The sequence below is a fragment of the Aegilops tauschii genome, chromosome 6 (assembly GCF_002575655.3).
Source record: "Aegilops tauschii subsp. strangulata cultivar AL8/78 chromosome 6, Aet v6.0, whole genome shotgun sequence".
Lineage (NCBI taxonomy): Eukaryota > Viridiplantae > Streptophyta > Magnoliopsida > Poales > Poaceae > Aegilops > Aegilops tauschii.
In genome coordinates, this window is record NC_053040.3 from 408449101 (window position 1) to 408462773 (window position 13673).

At 50.9% G+C, this 13673-nt stretch overlaps 1 protein-coding gene and 1 pseudogene across 1 annotated transcript; both read right to left on the minus strand.

Moving 5' to 3' along the window:
- Window positions 1–507: 507 nt before the first annotated feature.
- Window positions 508–6008, minus strand: LOC109784041 (uncharacterized). The gene is made up of 8 exons (XM_020342644.4): window positions 5653–6008; window positions 5419–5531; window positions 5143–5192; window positions 4709–4945; window positions 4238–4387; window positions 1206–1301; window positions 1071–1091; window positions 508–982 (listed from the first exon to the last, which is right to left on the minus strand). The coding sequence occupies exons 1-8, from the start codon at window positions 5907–5909 to the stop codon at window positions 815–817; spliced, it is 1092 nt and encodes a 363-aa protein (XP_020198233.1). The 5' UTR covers window positions 5910–6008; the 3' UTR covers window positions 508–814.
- Window positions 6009–6999: 991 nt separating this feature from the next.
- On the minus strand, window positions 7000–12373 carry LOC141026124 (uncharacterized; annotated as a pseudogene).
- Window positions 12374–13673: the final 1300 nt, after the last annotated feature.

Sequence of the window (13673 nt, forward strand, 5' to 3'; positions counted from 1 at the left end):
CGGCGCTCAAGCTGATTCCTTCTACGGCTGCGGCATGGCGGGGACGAACGGCGCCTACTACGACCCCTCACCGTTCGTCCCGGTTGCTAGCCAAGAGGTTGCCCCATGGCCTAATAATCAGCTGGGCCAGATCCACAGCCACAACCAATACTACGCCGGAGATTCCTCCCTGATGTGCTCCGGCGGCGAGCAACAAGCCGGTGGCGCTCTGTGTGGCTACAACGATGACGGGGGTGCCATGAAAACCGTGAGCGCCCACTCGACTGTTTTGCCCTGCAATGGCGGGGAGGAGAACCGGGACGAGATCTACGACTACGAAGCCTCTCGGCGACAACGACGGCGACTTCAATGAGCAGAGCTACGCCGGCGATGCGGCCACCGATGGAGAGTGAACTAGTCGATCGAAGCAATACATCTAGGAACTAGGATATGGGATAGCGTATCATACTACCATACCATGTCATGTGCTTGTGCCGATGGATGATGGTCTACAATTACGCACCCGGATTTTTTGAACTCCTTAATAATTTTACTACATATGCAAAGTTGTCTTCCTGGTTGAAATTTCTTTTTTCTACTTATTACAGACTTCAAATGTTTTCCTCGTGATTGAACCAAACGGTGGCTGCCATGTAGTACTCCCTCCGTAAAGAAATATAAGAGCGTTTAGATCACTAACGGAGGAAGTACATCGCATTTCTGTAGGTAAGTTGCAGGATCATTTTCTTCCTGAATGCAAATGGCTCCCAAGTTACTAAGCTTTTGTGACTGTTTACAACACAAAACTGTGCATTGGTGAACCATGGTGATGCAGTCAATAGGGCACAGTGGCAGTGACCGTTCTGTGCCTGGGGTCTGTCAGCACGGAGCACACATTGACGAAGCCTGCTTGGCTCAGCGCCTCCTCCAGATCCAGCATGTAGTACTCGTCCAGGAACGGTTCGGTGCTCTTCATCAGAGTGAACAGAACGGGTGATAATTCCTGAAACGGTAGTAACAATTTGTTAGTTCCCCAGTCAATGTGAGTGAGAACCAGATGAGGAGCTTCAGTAAATTTCGCTCGAGGTTACCTGGAGTACTTTTGATTTGGGCTTCGGCGAGCGCAAATACAAAAGGAAACGAAGTTAGATGTCTGAACCTTTTTCAAAACAGTTGTGTTACCAGGTACAGTAACTGATTAATATTGGGAGACTGAATTTTCTTACTGAGTTGTCGGTTAAGGCGATGGTTCCTCCTGGACGAAGTAATCTGAATGCTTCCTTGGCTAATCCGATTATTGCTCCTGCTGGACACTCGTGGCACTACAGGTGCTTATAGAATTACACTTGCGGCATTAGTGCTGATATGAGAATTACCGTTTCATTTTGTACTTAAATGGTGATCTCTTGATAAAAGCTGACTTTGATCTCCCCCTGTAATTTACTTATTTTTCAAAGTCCTTGGCACAGCGTTCATGTAAAGAAGTCTAGAATCCTAATTAGATGCAAAAATAGGCATATCACTACAATTGTGTAAGATCAAGAACAGTTATTGTTTTGTCGCTTCAACATTTTCAGTCTCTTTCACATAAAAAAAAATCTCTACCAGATGGACTGCCAGTCTCCTTTTTTAAAGCTTTCTGGCAGACCATCAAACCTGAGATCATGGCTCTCTTTGACGAGTTTTTCTTAGGGACCATGGATCTTGGGCGCCTGAACTACGGGGTAGTCACTCTTCCCAAAGTTCCGGGTGCGACGGACATCCGCCAATTCCGACCCATCACTGTGATCAATGTGATCTTTCGGATCCTGGCCAAAGGGTACGCCAATAGGGTGACCCGGCTCGCCGACGCGATCACCCTCCCCAATCAGTCGGCTTTCTTTCAGGGCCGTTTTATCCTGGATGGGGTGTTGGTCTTCCACGAGGTCCTTCACGAAGTCCGCTCCAAGCACCAACGGGCAGTATTCCCGAAGCTTGATTTCCATAAAGCCTATGACACTGTACACTGGCCCTGCCTTCGGGAAGTTTTACTCCGTAAGGGCTTTGATGACCGTTGGGTGACCAGAGTTATGCAGCTTGTCTCCTGCGGTCGGACCGCTATTAACATTAACGGTGAGATTGGCCCCTTCTTCCCCACACTTTGTGGGGTCCGCCAGGGCGACCCTTTCTCGCCGTTCCTGTTTAACATGGTGGCCGATGCCCTCGCGGCCATTCTTGACAAAGCCAAATCGGCCGGCCACATTCACGGCGTGGTCCCACACCTTGTAGGAGGGGGGGGGGGTCTCCCTCCTACAATATGCCGACGACACCATAATAATGGTTGAGGGCTCCGAGTCCGATATTGCCAACCTGAAGTTCCTCCTTCTCTGCTTCCAACGGATGTCCGGTCTGACCATCAACTTTGATAAGAGCGAAGTGATGGTGCTAGGATACCCACCGCTGGAGGCCCAGGGCATTGCGGACCGGCTTAATTGCCGACTGGGTTCTTTCCCCACGACCTATCTGGGGATCCCCATTAGTGACTCTCGCCTCACCGTAGCAGACCTCCGCCCTTCCGTGACCCGGATGCAACACCGAGTCGAACCCTGGAAGGGTCGGTGGCTTTCGAAGGCGGCGCGGGTAATCCTCATCAACTCCTCGATGGCTAGCCTCCTCTGGTTCCTCATGAGATTCTATAGACTCCATGAGACGCTCCATCAGGAGGTGGCCAAATATCAGTCCAGATTTTACTGGGCTGGCGAGGGCGACAAGCAAAAATACCATATGGTGAGCTGGCCGGACATTTGCAAACCCAAGGACCAGGGAGGTCTGGGGATCTTGTCCTCCCGTCGCATGAACATTGCTCTCCTGACCCGATGGCTATGGCGTATTGCCAACGGGGAGGGCGGCCTCTTGCTTACCATCATTCAGAATAAGTACCTCCGAGGACAACCTCTTGCTTTCTGCCAGCGCACTGGGGGATCCCAGTTCTGGCAGACGGTGATTCAGCTCCTCCCCGTGCTACGGATTGGCACCTCCATCTCGGTGGGTTCCGGGTCCTCGACCCTGTTTTGGTTCGACCGCTGGCTTGGGGATTCCCCTCTGGCCGCCCGCTTCCCGGGCTTATTTTCCATTGCGGCAGACCCTCGCATTTCCGTCGAAGCGGCCCTTATTGACTTAGGGCGCCTCGCCTTTCGGCGCTCCTTTGGCCCCCAGGAGGTTGACGCGTGGGACGCCCTTCTACAGGACATCGCTCTCTTGCCAATGCAGGTAGAGGGCGCCACCGACTCCATGGCGTGGCGTCTGGAGCCCTCGGGATGCTTCTCCACGAAGTCTCTGTATGCTGCCATCGCCCCTTCGCTGGCCCCTGAGCCCTTTAGCCTGATCTGGGACATTCGTCTCCCCCTCAAGATCCGGATATTCCTCTGGCAGTGGATCCGAGGACGTCTCCCCTCTGGGGTGGAAGTCCGCAAGCGCAATGGCCCTGGGGACGGGATGTGTCCCCTGTGTGCCACGGTGGAGGATTCGAACCACATTTTCTTCAACTGCTCCACTGCCCAGTTCCTGTGGTCGTGCTTCCGTGAAACGGTCGGCGGACAGTGGTGCAATTCCAACTTCCCTGACCTACTCACGGAGATCCATGCCTCCTCCCCACGCTACCGCCATATTAGATGGTTGTGCATTGGGATACTTGCATGGACGCTTTGGAATATTCGCAACAAGCTCGTTATTCAGAAAGTGCCTCTGCGACGTGCGACTGACGCGATCTTCAAAATGTGTGGCTATTTGCAGCTTTGGCGGCCGCTTAGCCGCCCCGAGGACCAGAGCACCATCGACACCCTCCTCACCGACCTTCGATCGATGGCCTTCCGCATGGCGCCCCCGCTTCCGCCTCCTCTGCCGGAACCTGATTAGGCTGGTCTCGTCCGTGGCGGTCTTTGTCTGTGACCTTTTGTTCTTAGGGCTTGTTGAGCTGTGCCCTCAGCATTAACCCCTTTGGTACCGTGCGTTTTGTGCGGCTGTGGCTTTGTGTGTGTGTGTGTGTGTGTGTGTGTGTGTGTGTGTGTGTGTGAACTCTGTTGGATGTTTGTTTCGGGCGGTTTGCTTTATCTATTAAGCGGGGCAAAAGCCTTTTTCGGTAAAAAAAAATCTCTATCTCCCTCTCCAAGATTATTGAGGGTATGAGCTAATTAGACTACATTGGTTGGTTTAAAAAAAATACAGGGAGATTAGATTAGTTTATTTCGTGATAACCATTTCAAGATATGATAGAAATTACCACATAAGCAAGGGAGACGACGTCGAATGAATTCGGTGGCAACCCAGTCGCTTCACCGTTTGCATGAACCCAACGAATAGGGTTTTGCCGACACAGTTGTTCTTCCTTCTGTGCTGCCACGGCCAGGAAGTAGGGCGATAGATCTAGTCCCTTGACCATTGAAAAAGCTCCAAATTAGCAAATCCATATAAATACCAACCAAGGAATCATCAATATGCAGAAAGATAGCTATAACACAATATGTTAACAACTTCATGTAGTGGTAAGATAAGCGGTAAGAGCATGGCACCATGCCACCAAACTGAGTCGACAATATCGATACTGCTAATATTACAGCATGATTTTTTTTTGTTTTATCAGAGATCCTGGATGCTACGATTTTCACAAGATTTGATCGTTTTACCCAAAACATTAGCAGACACTGAACCTTGACAAGGCATTTTTCAGAGATGTGGCAAGAGATGCACTTACAACAGCCTTAGCCGAAGGAAACCTTTCAGCCAGGTATCTGGTGCTCACTCCAACAGAGCAGCCAATGTCCAAAATGTCATTGATCTGGCAGTTTTCCCCTGAGTACTTGAGGTGATGCTCCTCAATTGCATTCATCCAGTTTCCCCGAACAATCTGGTTCGCTTCTTCGATCGAAGTAGCCTCGGGTATGGCCCTCTTTGCAATCGACAAGGTTGCAGCCTCAGCCTCAGCTGCAGCCTGCATCATTCGTGATCAACACGAGAGATAAACAGGAGTTCAGATAAAATGTTCTGGACTGCATGTCTTCCGGAACATATGTAGAATGGCAAACCTAAAAGAAAAATAACTTTCTTTTAAAACTGAAGTACTTACACTCGATGGATCTGAATTATCACAAGTGCGTAGAGAAGAGAGGGAAGCAAACGAGAGCTTACCAGCCATGATAGGTTCCCTTCGTCATAGGCGTGGAATGGGCTCAGATAATCTGCTCAACATAAGCAAGCCATATTAATGCTTCTGTCTCCTTGATATTTCAGTATCGTGTCGACCAAATCATCGAATTGGAGGTGCAATTGCAGGTAAAAACATAAGGGCAGTGAAAACATAATCTTCTCATGGTAAACTTTGTGCGATTGATACTACTAATTAATCAGCTAATGAAGAAATTTGTTATCGAAAAAATAAGCTGACGGAGAAGTGGGGATGCTCACAGTCAGGGTAGATGATATTGGGGTCTCGTATCCTCTCGAACACCTCGTACACGTCCGACTCCAGCACCTTCCTCGTCATCTCCCTCCACGGGATGTTGGACTTCTCCGCCGTCCTGGATAACAATCACCCATGGCCTCCACCATCACGATGTCCAAGTCCAACCACCACCACTACATTGCTGACGAGAAGCCCGACAGCTAGCTAACTGACGGCCAATGGCGTGCGGTGCCTACCTGATGATGACCTCGCGGGAGGCGAGCTTCATGAGGGAGTAGAGCGGCTTGAAGGCGATGAGCGCGGCGACGAGCCGCGACACCGGCGTCTCCCCGGACCACGCCGGCCGCTCCAGCGACCCCTCCTGCGGCGCGGCGCCGGTCACGGCCGCGACGACGACCGCATCTCGCCGACGGCCGCCGCGGCTGGTTTCTTGATGGTGCCGCCGGAAGCCGCCGGTGGCGGTGGTGCCGGCGCGCCCGAGAATGGCTGCCATTTTAGGCCGCTCTGCTGGAAATGCTGTGGTGATTTTCTCCGCCGTCGTTCTGGCTCTACCGGAGCTCGCTGGTGTGGCTCTAGTGATGATGGTCTTTGATTGGCGCTTGGGATTGTGCTGCTATCCAGAGGGAAACTCTGCAGCCAATAGGATTCTGACACGTTTCCGTGTTTCCGCTGTATTTGAAGCTAATTTTTTGAAGAAAGGGAAAGAGAAATAAAAGGCAAATGAGGGTGATGACAGCTCACCAGAAACACACAGGAAGCACCTATGGCTCAGGTGCCTGGTTGTTTTTTGTATCAGTCAATTTTTTTGATGGAACATCAGAATGAATCCAACGATGATAGTTGTCGCGAAAAAAGAGATCCCACCATGCACACACACGAAGCATTAGGCTCGTACGAGAGAGGGGCTAGGCGTTCGCCAAGCCCTGGCGCCTCCCGCCGTTTTCCCTCTCTATAAACGCTTCGGGACTCCGAGTGAGGGGTGTTCGGAAATTCTGAGCGGACAACAGAAGTTTTGCCAAGTGCATTGGTGGTTCCGAGTAGAATATTGGTGCTCCAAAGTTCTAGCGTTTGCAACGGTTATATTTGGATGAACTGCTCGGTGGTTTCGACTGGAAAAAGAGCTTGGCATCTCCGAATATATGAAAGTTAGGTAGGTATAGCGGAGGAATTGAAGACTTTTGAGGGCGTTTAGAGTTTGATCTTTAAACTCAAATAGAAAGAAACTCAGCACAGCTTACTGATCACCTTTTGATAGTATCGGCATGCTTATAAACTCAATATGATCTTGGATCACTAAAATAAAAATGGATAATTCTAAGCTTGGCCAACGCTTGTCTTCCTGATAATTTAAGGGTCACATTTCATTTCCTTTGGTCCACGCACAACGACCTTTCGGGAGATAAACTAGATAAGCATTAGTTCCTTGAGTTATGTTGCCAATAATTATTCAAATCTACCAAGCTGATTAGATTCACTTTCAGCGGCATGTCCTCCTCATTGTCCGGGGGCTCCAAAGCCCACACCGAGGCAGAGTGGTGCCGGGCGTGTTTTTTTTTTGGGCTGGAATACCTTGCATTCCAAAATTACGGTGGACCGACCAAATCGGCGGCCACAACACGCATTACATCTACAGGGAACTCCGAGAGCCAAGCATGCTGGCCAGTTGGGAGGTTCCGACCATGAGAGGCTGCCAGCACATGCGCTGGTTTGTTACAATTCCTGGGCTGGAACACTACATTGGCATCAATAAACTCTTGCTGCAACTGGAACTTCGCTTCCCTGAATAAGACTCCCATGGGGTTGCGATCTGACATCGACGAGGCCGTTGCCTGCTGCAAGGGGAGACAGTCCGTCTGGAAAATCACCCATCCCATCCCAAAATGTTCAGCGACCTGGATTGCCTTGAGCAGTGCAGACGCTTCCGCATGCATAGCATCCTGCATATTCTGCAGCCCTCCCGCCGCTGCCAGGACCATTTCGCCTTCGGCATTCCTGGCTAGGGCACCCCATCCCCCTGATCCTGTTGCCATGTCATATGATGCATCAAAGTTGATCTTGATGTAGTCTGGAGGGGGGGGCTCCCAAAGGGCTGACGGTCTAGGTGTGGCCTGGTTCTTCTTCCCGAGGAATTCTCTCCATTCAGCAAGATCAAGTCGCACCTTAGCGCCAAAAGCTTCAGGCTCTAGCCTCTTTTTGTTATGGTTCGTTTTGTTCCTTTCTGACCACCAAGACCACATGAGGCTGGCTGCTTTGAGGCCCAGCTCATCTGGGAGTTTGAAAATGGACTCGAGCATAGCTTTAGGTGACTGTGCAGCCAGGAGTTCAGATCGGACTCGCTTCAGACCACACTCCCTCCAGACTTTCTTCACCTCCTTGCACCGTAGGAATAGATGTCCTCCGTCCTCCAGCCGGCGGCCGCACAGTTGGCAATTCGTATCAAGCTCAACCCCAATTCGCTCAACATTCCGGAGTAGTGGGTGGCTGTTGTGAGCCAGGCGCCATAAGAAGTGATGCACATGCGCAGGGCACCGGATTTGCCACAGCTTTTTCCAGAACCAAGTTCTTTGCTGGCTTCCAGCAGTGCCCTCACCAGGTTGTCTGGTCCTTTGCTGCAGATGTAACTCATTATGCACCCGGTAGGCCGATCATACAGAGAACAGCCCTCTCTTATCAAAATGCCATGCCACAAAATCCTCATACTGATCACAAATGGGAATAGTCAAGACAGTTGCTGCGTTTGCCGGTGTAAAAGTTTGTGACACTAGCTGGTGATCCCACTGATTAGTTGCTGGGTCAATGAGTTCTGCCACCTTCGTCAGCAGGTTTCCCCCTTGTAACCTACTAGGCCTCCTAGTGTCGTTTGACGGCAACCATGGGTCAGACCAAATCCGTATGTTCTCGCCCGATCCAACCCTCCATCTCATCCCGGCTTTAACAACCTCGAGGCCTTGCAGAATACTCCGCCAAACATAGCTCATTCCTGGCTGCGCTCTAGCTGCTAGAAGATCGCGGTTAGGAAAATACTTGGCCTTGAGGACTTGGGCACACAGGGAGTCAGGGAACTGGAGAAGTCGCCACACTTGACGGGCGAGCATGGCCACGTTAAACGTATGCAGGTCCCGGAAACCGAGACCGCCTTGATCCTTTGGCAAACACATCCTTTCCCAGCTAATCCAATGATGCTTATGTTCATCCTCCTGGTTAGCCCCCAAAATTTACACACCATGGTGCTGATGCTCTCACACAGTTCCTTTGTAAGGTTGAAGCACGCCATAGCATATGTAGGTATAGCTTGGATTACAGTTTTGATCGGGATCTCCTTCGCGGCCTTAGACAACAACTTGATTTTCCAACCCTTTAATATATCCCAGATTTTGTCCCATAAATACTCAAAGCATTTCTGGCGGGATCGACCCACATAGCTCGGCAGGCCCAAATATTTCCCATTCAAGCTTTCAGGCCGTAGCCCTAGAGCAGTGAGCAGTACCAGTTTCTTCGAATTAGAGGTATTTTTGCTGAAGAGCACAGCAGATTTGTCGTGGTTAATGACTTGGCCCGAACCTCTCTCGTACACATGCAAAATCTGATTCACAACATCAATACTTTCCGGTGAGGCCTCCATGAGCAGCAGCGAGTCATCAGCAAACAATAGATGGCTAATTGGGGGGGCTGGGGGGCCAACTGAATCCCTCTGATCCTCCCGGACTCCTCGGCATGGTGCAGTAGCGATGATAGGCCCTCAGCACAGATTAAGAACAGATAAGGCGAAATGGGCTCGCCCCGACGGAGACCACGCTCCGGTATTACTTGGTCCGTACACATCCCGTTAACCTTGAATCTGAACCTCACTGACCGAATACATGTACTAATAAGCTGCACAAACTGTTCAGCGAACCCCAGTTGCCTCATCACCCTCTCCAGAAAGCTCCATTCAACACGATCGTATGCTTTACTCATATCCAGTTTTAGTGCAGCATAGCTCGTGCTTCCCGTTCGCTTCCGTTTCAAAAAGTGCGTCATTTCATATGCCAAAATGGTGTTATCAGATATCAGCCTCCCCGGCACAAAAGCACTCTGATTTGGTGAGATGATTCCACCCAATATGCACTTAAGTCGGTTCGCCAAGACTTTCGACACGAGCTTCTACACGACATTGCAAAGGCTAATAGGGCGAAGATCCTTCAAGTATTCAGGGTTCTGCACCTTTGGGATAAGTACCACTAGGGTATCGTTCCATCCCTCCGGCATACTGCCGCCTCGCAATACATGCAACACCTCCCGTGTTACCTCGTCACCGACTAGGTGCCAATAGTGTTTGTAGAAAACAGCGGGGAAACCATCCATACCAGGGGCTTTCAGGTCCCCAATCTCATCAAGGGCAGCTTTTACCTCCTTAGCTGTAAATTCAGCCGTCAAGTGCGCATTCATTTGGTCTATAACTCTTGGGGCAATGTGATTCAGAATATCGCTAGCGTTATCACCTGCGACAGAAGTAAACAGATACGAAAAGTAGTTAGCCACTAGCTCCTTCATCCCCTCCTCGCTCTCCACAACTTCCCCATTCTCCTTTCTCAGCTTATGAATGAAATTCTTCCGCTTTCTCTCCGAGGCAAAGGCTTGAAAAAAATTTGTGTTCCGGTCCCCATTCACAAGCCAATTTACATGAGCCCGTTGCCTCCAAACCAGATCTTCCTGCTCCTCCAGGCGTTCCAACTTAAAACTAATAGTTTGCTCCCTCCTCACCTGACTCTCCGAAATGGGCTCCCTTCTAACAGCCTCCAACTCACCCCGGAGCTTCTTTATCCTCTTCCCCAGATCTCCCAACACATCCCTGCTCCAAGTGTTTAGAGCTTTAACAACCCCTTTCAACTTCTCCCACGCATTATCTCCCCTTCCCCCCTCCCAGGACTCCTTCACAATATCATCACATTTTCCTTCCAAGAGTCATCTAGCCTCAAACCGCAAAAACCGGTCACCCCTCGCAGCTCATCGCGGCCCCGGCCTGCCATCTAGCATGAGAGTAACAGGCCGGTGGTCAGATTTCCGTGGATCCCCATTAATCACCTTATACGCCGGGAACCTCGCACACCATTCGGGCGTAGCGACAGCCCTGTCAAGTCTTTCACGAATATAACCATCAACGTGGTAATTTTTATTCCTCCAAGTAAAGATATCTCCCTCGAAGCCGAGGTCATGCAAATTACAATAATCAAGGGCATCTCGAAAGTTTTGCATAAATCTATGGGAGCGAGGCCCCCCCCTTGCTTTTCATGATTGAAGAGGATTTCATTGAAATCACCTAGACAGACCCACGACATCTGGACTTGATGATGAAGAGTCCTAAGTAGCCGCCATGTCTCGACCTTTTTATCAACGTGTGACTCGCCATACAAACCAGTCAACCGCCACTTGAACCCATCCTTCTCCTCCACAATAGCATCGATGTGCATCCTACCCATCCACCATACAGTCACATTTATTCCTTTCCTCCAAAACAAAGCTAAGCCGCCGCTCTTGCCTTTATTATCTTGAGCCACCATATGATGTAGCCCTAACAAATCCCTAAACCTACTCATCCTCTCCTTATTCATCTTAGTCTCCGATAAGAACAGAATATCAGGGTCCTCCCTCTTCTGGATATTCAGAAGACCACGAACTGCCAGCCTGTTCCCCAATCCCCGGCAGTTCCAAGAGATTATTTTCATTGGGTCCCGCAGGGCTGTTCTGGCGGCCCCGCTTTCTGAGTATCTTCTTCTACCTCACCACCCCCACCAACAGACACCACAGCTTGCTTCACTCTCTTTGCTTCCCCATCCTCGTCAAACTCAGCACCCTCGGCTGCCCTCTTAAGGCCAGATATGTTCTCAATACTGTGTACCGATGTAGTCCTGTCCTGCCCTCTTCCTTTCTTCTTGAAGGTGCCCGCATATTTGCCTGGTTTCGCACCACCCTCCTGCTGCTCCTGACTCGCTCCATCCTCCTGCATGCTGGGCACCAGGGACGTGTTTACGTCGATCTGCATGGTGTTGTCCTTCTGCATGGCCTCAGACTCTGTGCGCTGGCCTGTTTTTGAACCTTGGGGCCCCTCCTTTGGGTCCCTCTCAGTTTGTTTAACCACCTGGGGTTGTTCACTCCCCTCCACCCCTTCCCGCTCCCTTTGTTTATTCTGCTCAGTGGACTTAAAAGTGATCTATTTAACAACTCCCACTACACCCTCCCTCCCCGACCACGCTCATTCGATATTTTCAACGGGCTCGTCACCTCCTGCCCCTTCTCTTCCTCATCTGCGAGATCACCCCAGCTCTTCGTGTTCCTACGTCAGGACGGCGCATCACTAGCCGACAAGGACCGCCCTCTCCAAACACCCATGCCTTTGCTGCCTGCATTACGCCCACTCCGATAAGCTCCACCCTCACCCCATCTTCCTCGGGCCCCTCCACCATTCCGCCTCGGCCTATATGCCCTCGGCCATGGCCCAAACTGCGCCTTTTCCCCTCGTTTCAGCTTGCCATTACACATCTTATCCTCATGTCCCAGAATCCCACACACATAGCAAAACTCGGGGAGGTATTCATATTCAAAAGGACACCAGTTTTTGTCATCATCCTCCTGATCGGAGACCTTCTCAATATCCCTAGTCTGACCAGCCCCCTCCTCCCCTTGCTCCACCCTGATGCCCCTCATTAGCGGATGTTTGATGCCCATCTTAACTTTCACACGAAGAAATCTCCCAACCGCCACACCATCAGCTCTAGCTTCCACATCAAGAACTTCCCCAATCTCCTTCCCAATAGCTTCTCCAACATCCCTGTTCATCATGCCTAAGGGCAGGCACATAATCCGAACCCATATAGGAATGGTATCGAAAGTGTAATCCTCGATCCTCTTCGCAGGTACAAAATCTTCAACCACAAGCAGATCGTTCCCGAACTCCCAAGGTCTGCTCCCTAGAGCCATCCTGTTGCCCGACTCCTGCCCAAACATGAACAGAAACATATTTTCTCCTACCTCCTTACAGTCAACTCCTTTGATTGGACACTAGATCTTGCCTAGAGTTTTAGCCATAGCCTCCACGAACACCGGTTTTTCGGACAGCAGCTTTGCGAGGGCTTGAGGCTCAACTATGCCAGCCTTACCAGATCCACTCCACCCGATCTTGACTCCCTTCTTCTCCCGCTCCGACAACTTTAAGTTTTTCAACATCCCTTCAACCCTCTCCATTCTATCTTCCTGCTCCGCGAACCAGATCTGAAAACTAGGGGGAGGTGGTGTACGATCGCGTGCCCTAGCACACACGCGAAAGGCTTATGGTGGGGGTTACGGTGGTGGACTGCGACGGGACGAGGCTCCGGCGTCGACCTGTACAGGGCTGCAAGGATCGATTGGACGGGGACGGGGTTCTGAGGCGGCGGGGGCTAGAAACCCTAGATCGCCACTAGAGACGTGAGACCGAAACCAACCGTCACCCTAGGGACGGACTGTCTGTGGTGCCGGGCGTGTTTGTCGACCACCTTTGCCAAGACACAGGTAGCATCGCGTTGGGTCCTTACCAACGAGGAGCTTGCGACGGCATGGGTCGCTGACTGGTCCAAGACCACCAAGAAGACTGACACGCGCCATCTGCGTCGGATCAGCCAGGGCCTCTATAATATATGGGCCCTGAGGGCAACTCCAACCGGCCGATGCAAACGGACCCGGATTTGGTCCCTTCTTTGCCCAGGCACAACATTTTTATCCTCACGCTCATCCTCTACGTTCATGTTGTGCATGATCACACAAGGAGTCATCACCTTCCACATCTTCTTGGTGCTCCATGTTCTAGCAGGGCACCGAACGATAGCCCATTGAGATTCAAGCACACCAGAAACACGCTACACATCCTTCCTAGCACTCTCTTGTGCTTGAGAAACCCTAGACCTCTTCTATCCTACTGGATTGGAGATTGTCTTCAGAAGATGTGGCGACAGTGGCTATGAAGTGGGTGGCGGGTGGGAAGAAAAATTCTCCATCATCAGCCCCTAGTTCGAACGGAACATAGTTCGGTTGTGAGTCCCCCGCCAAGGATAGGTTCTTTAATGAGTTTAGCACATCGCCGAGGGGCGAGTGTCGGAAGATGTTTGCGACGCTGAATTCGAAGATCGATAGCTGATCAAGCTCGGCGTCCGCGGACGCACATGGTTCGGAACTTATGGCCGAAGACGAGTCCGGAGTTCCGGTGACACATATATCGTGTGAGGTTAAGTCTATGTGCGGCTCC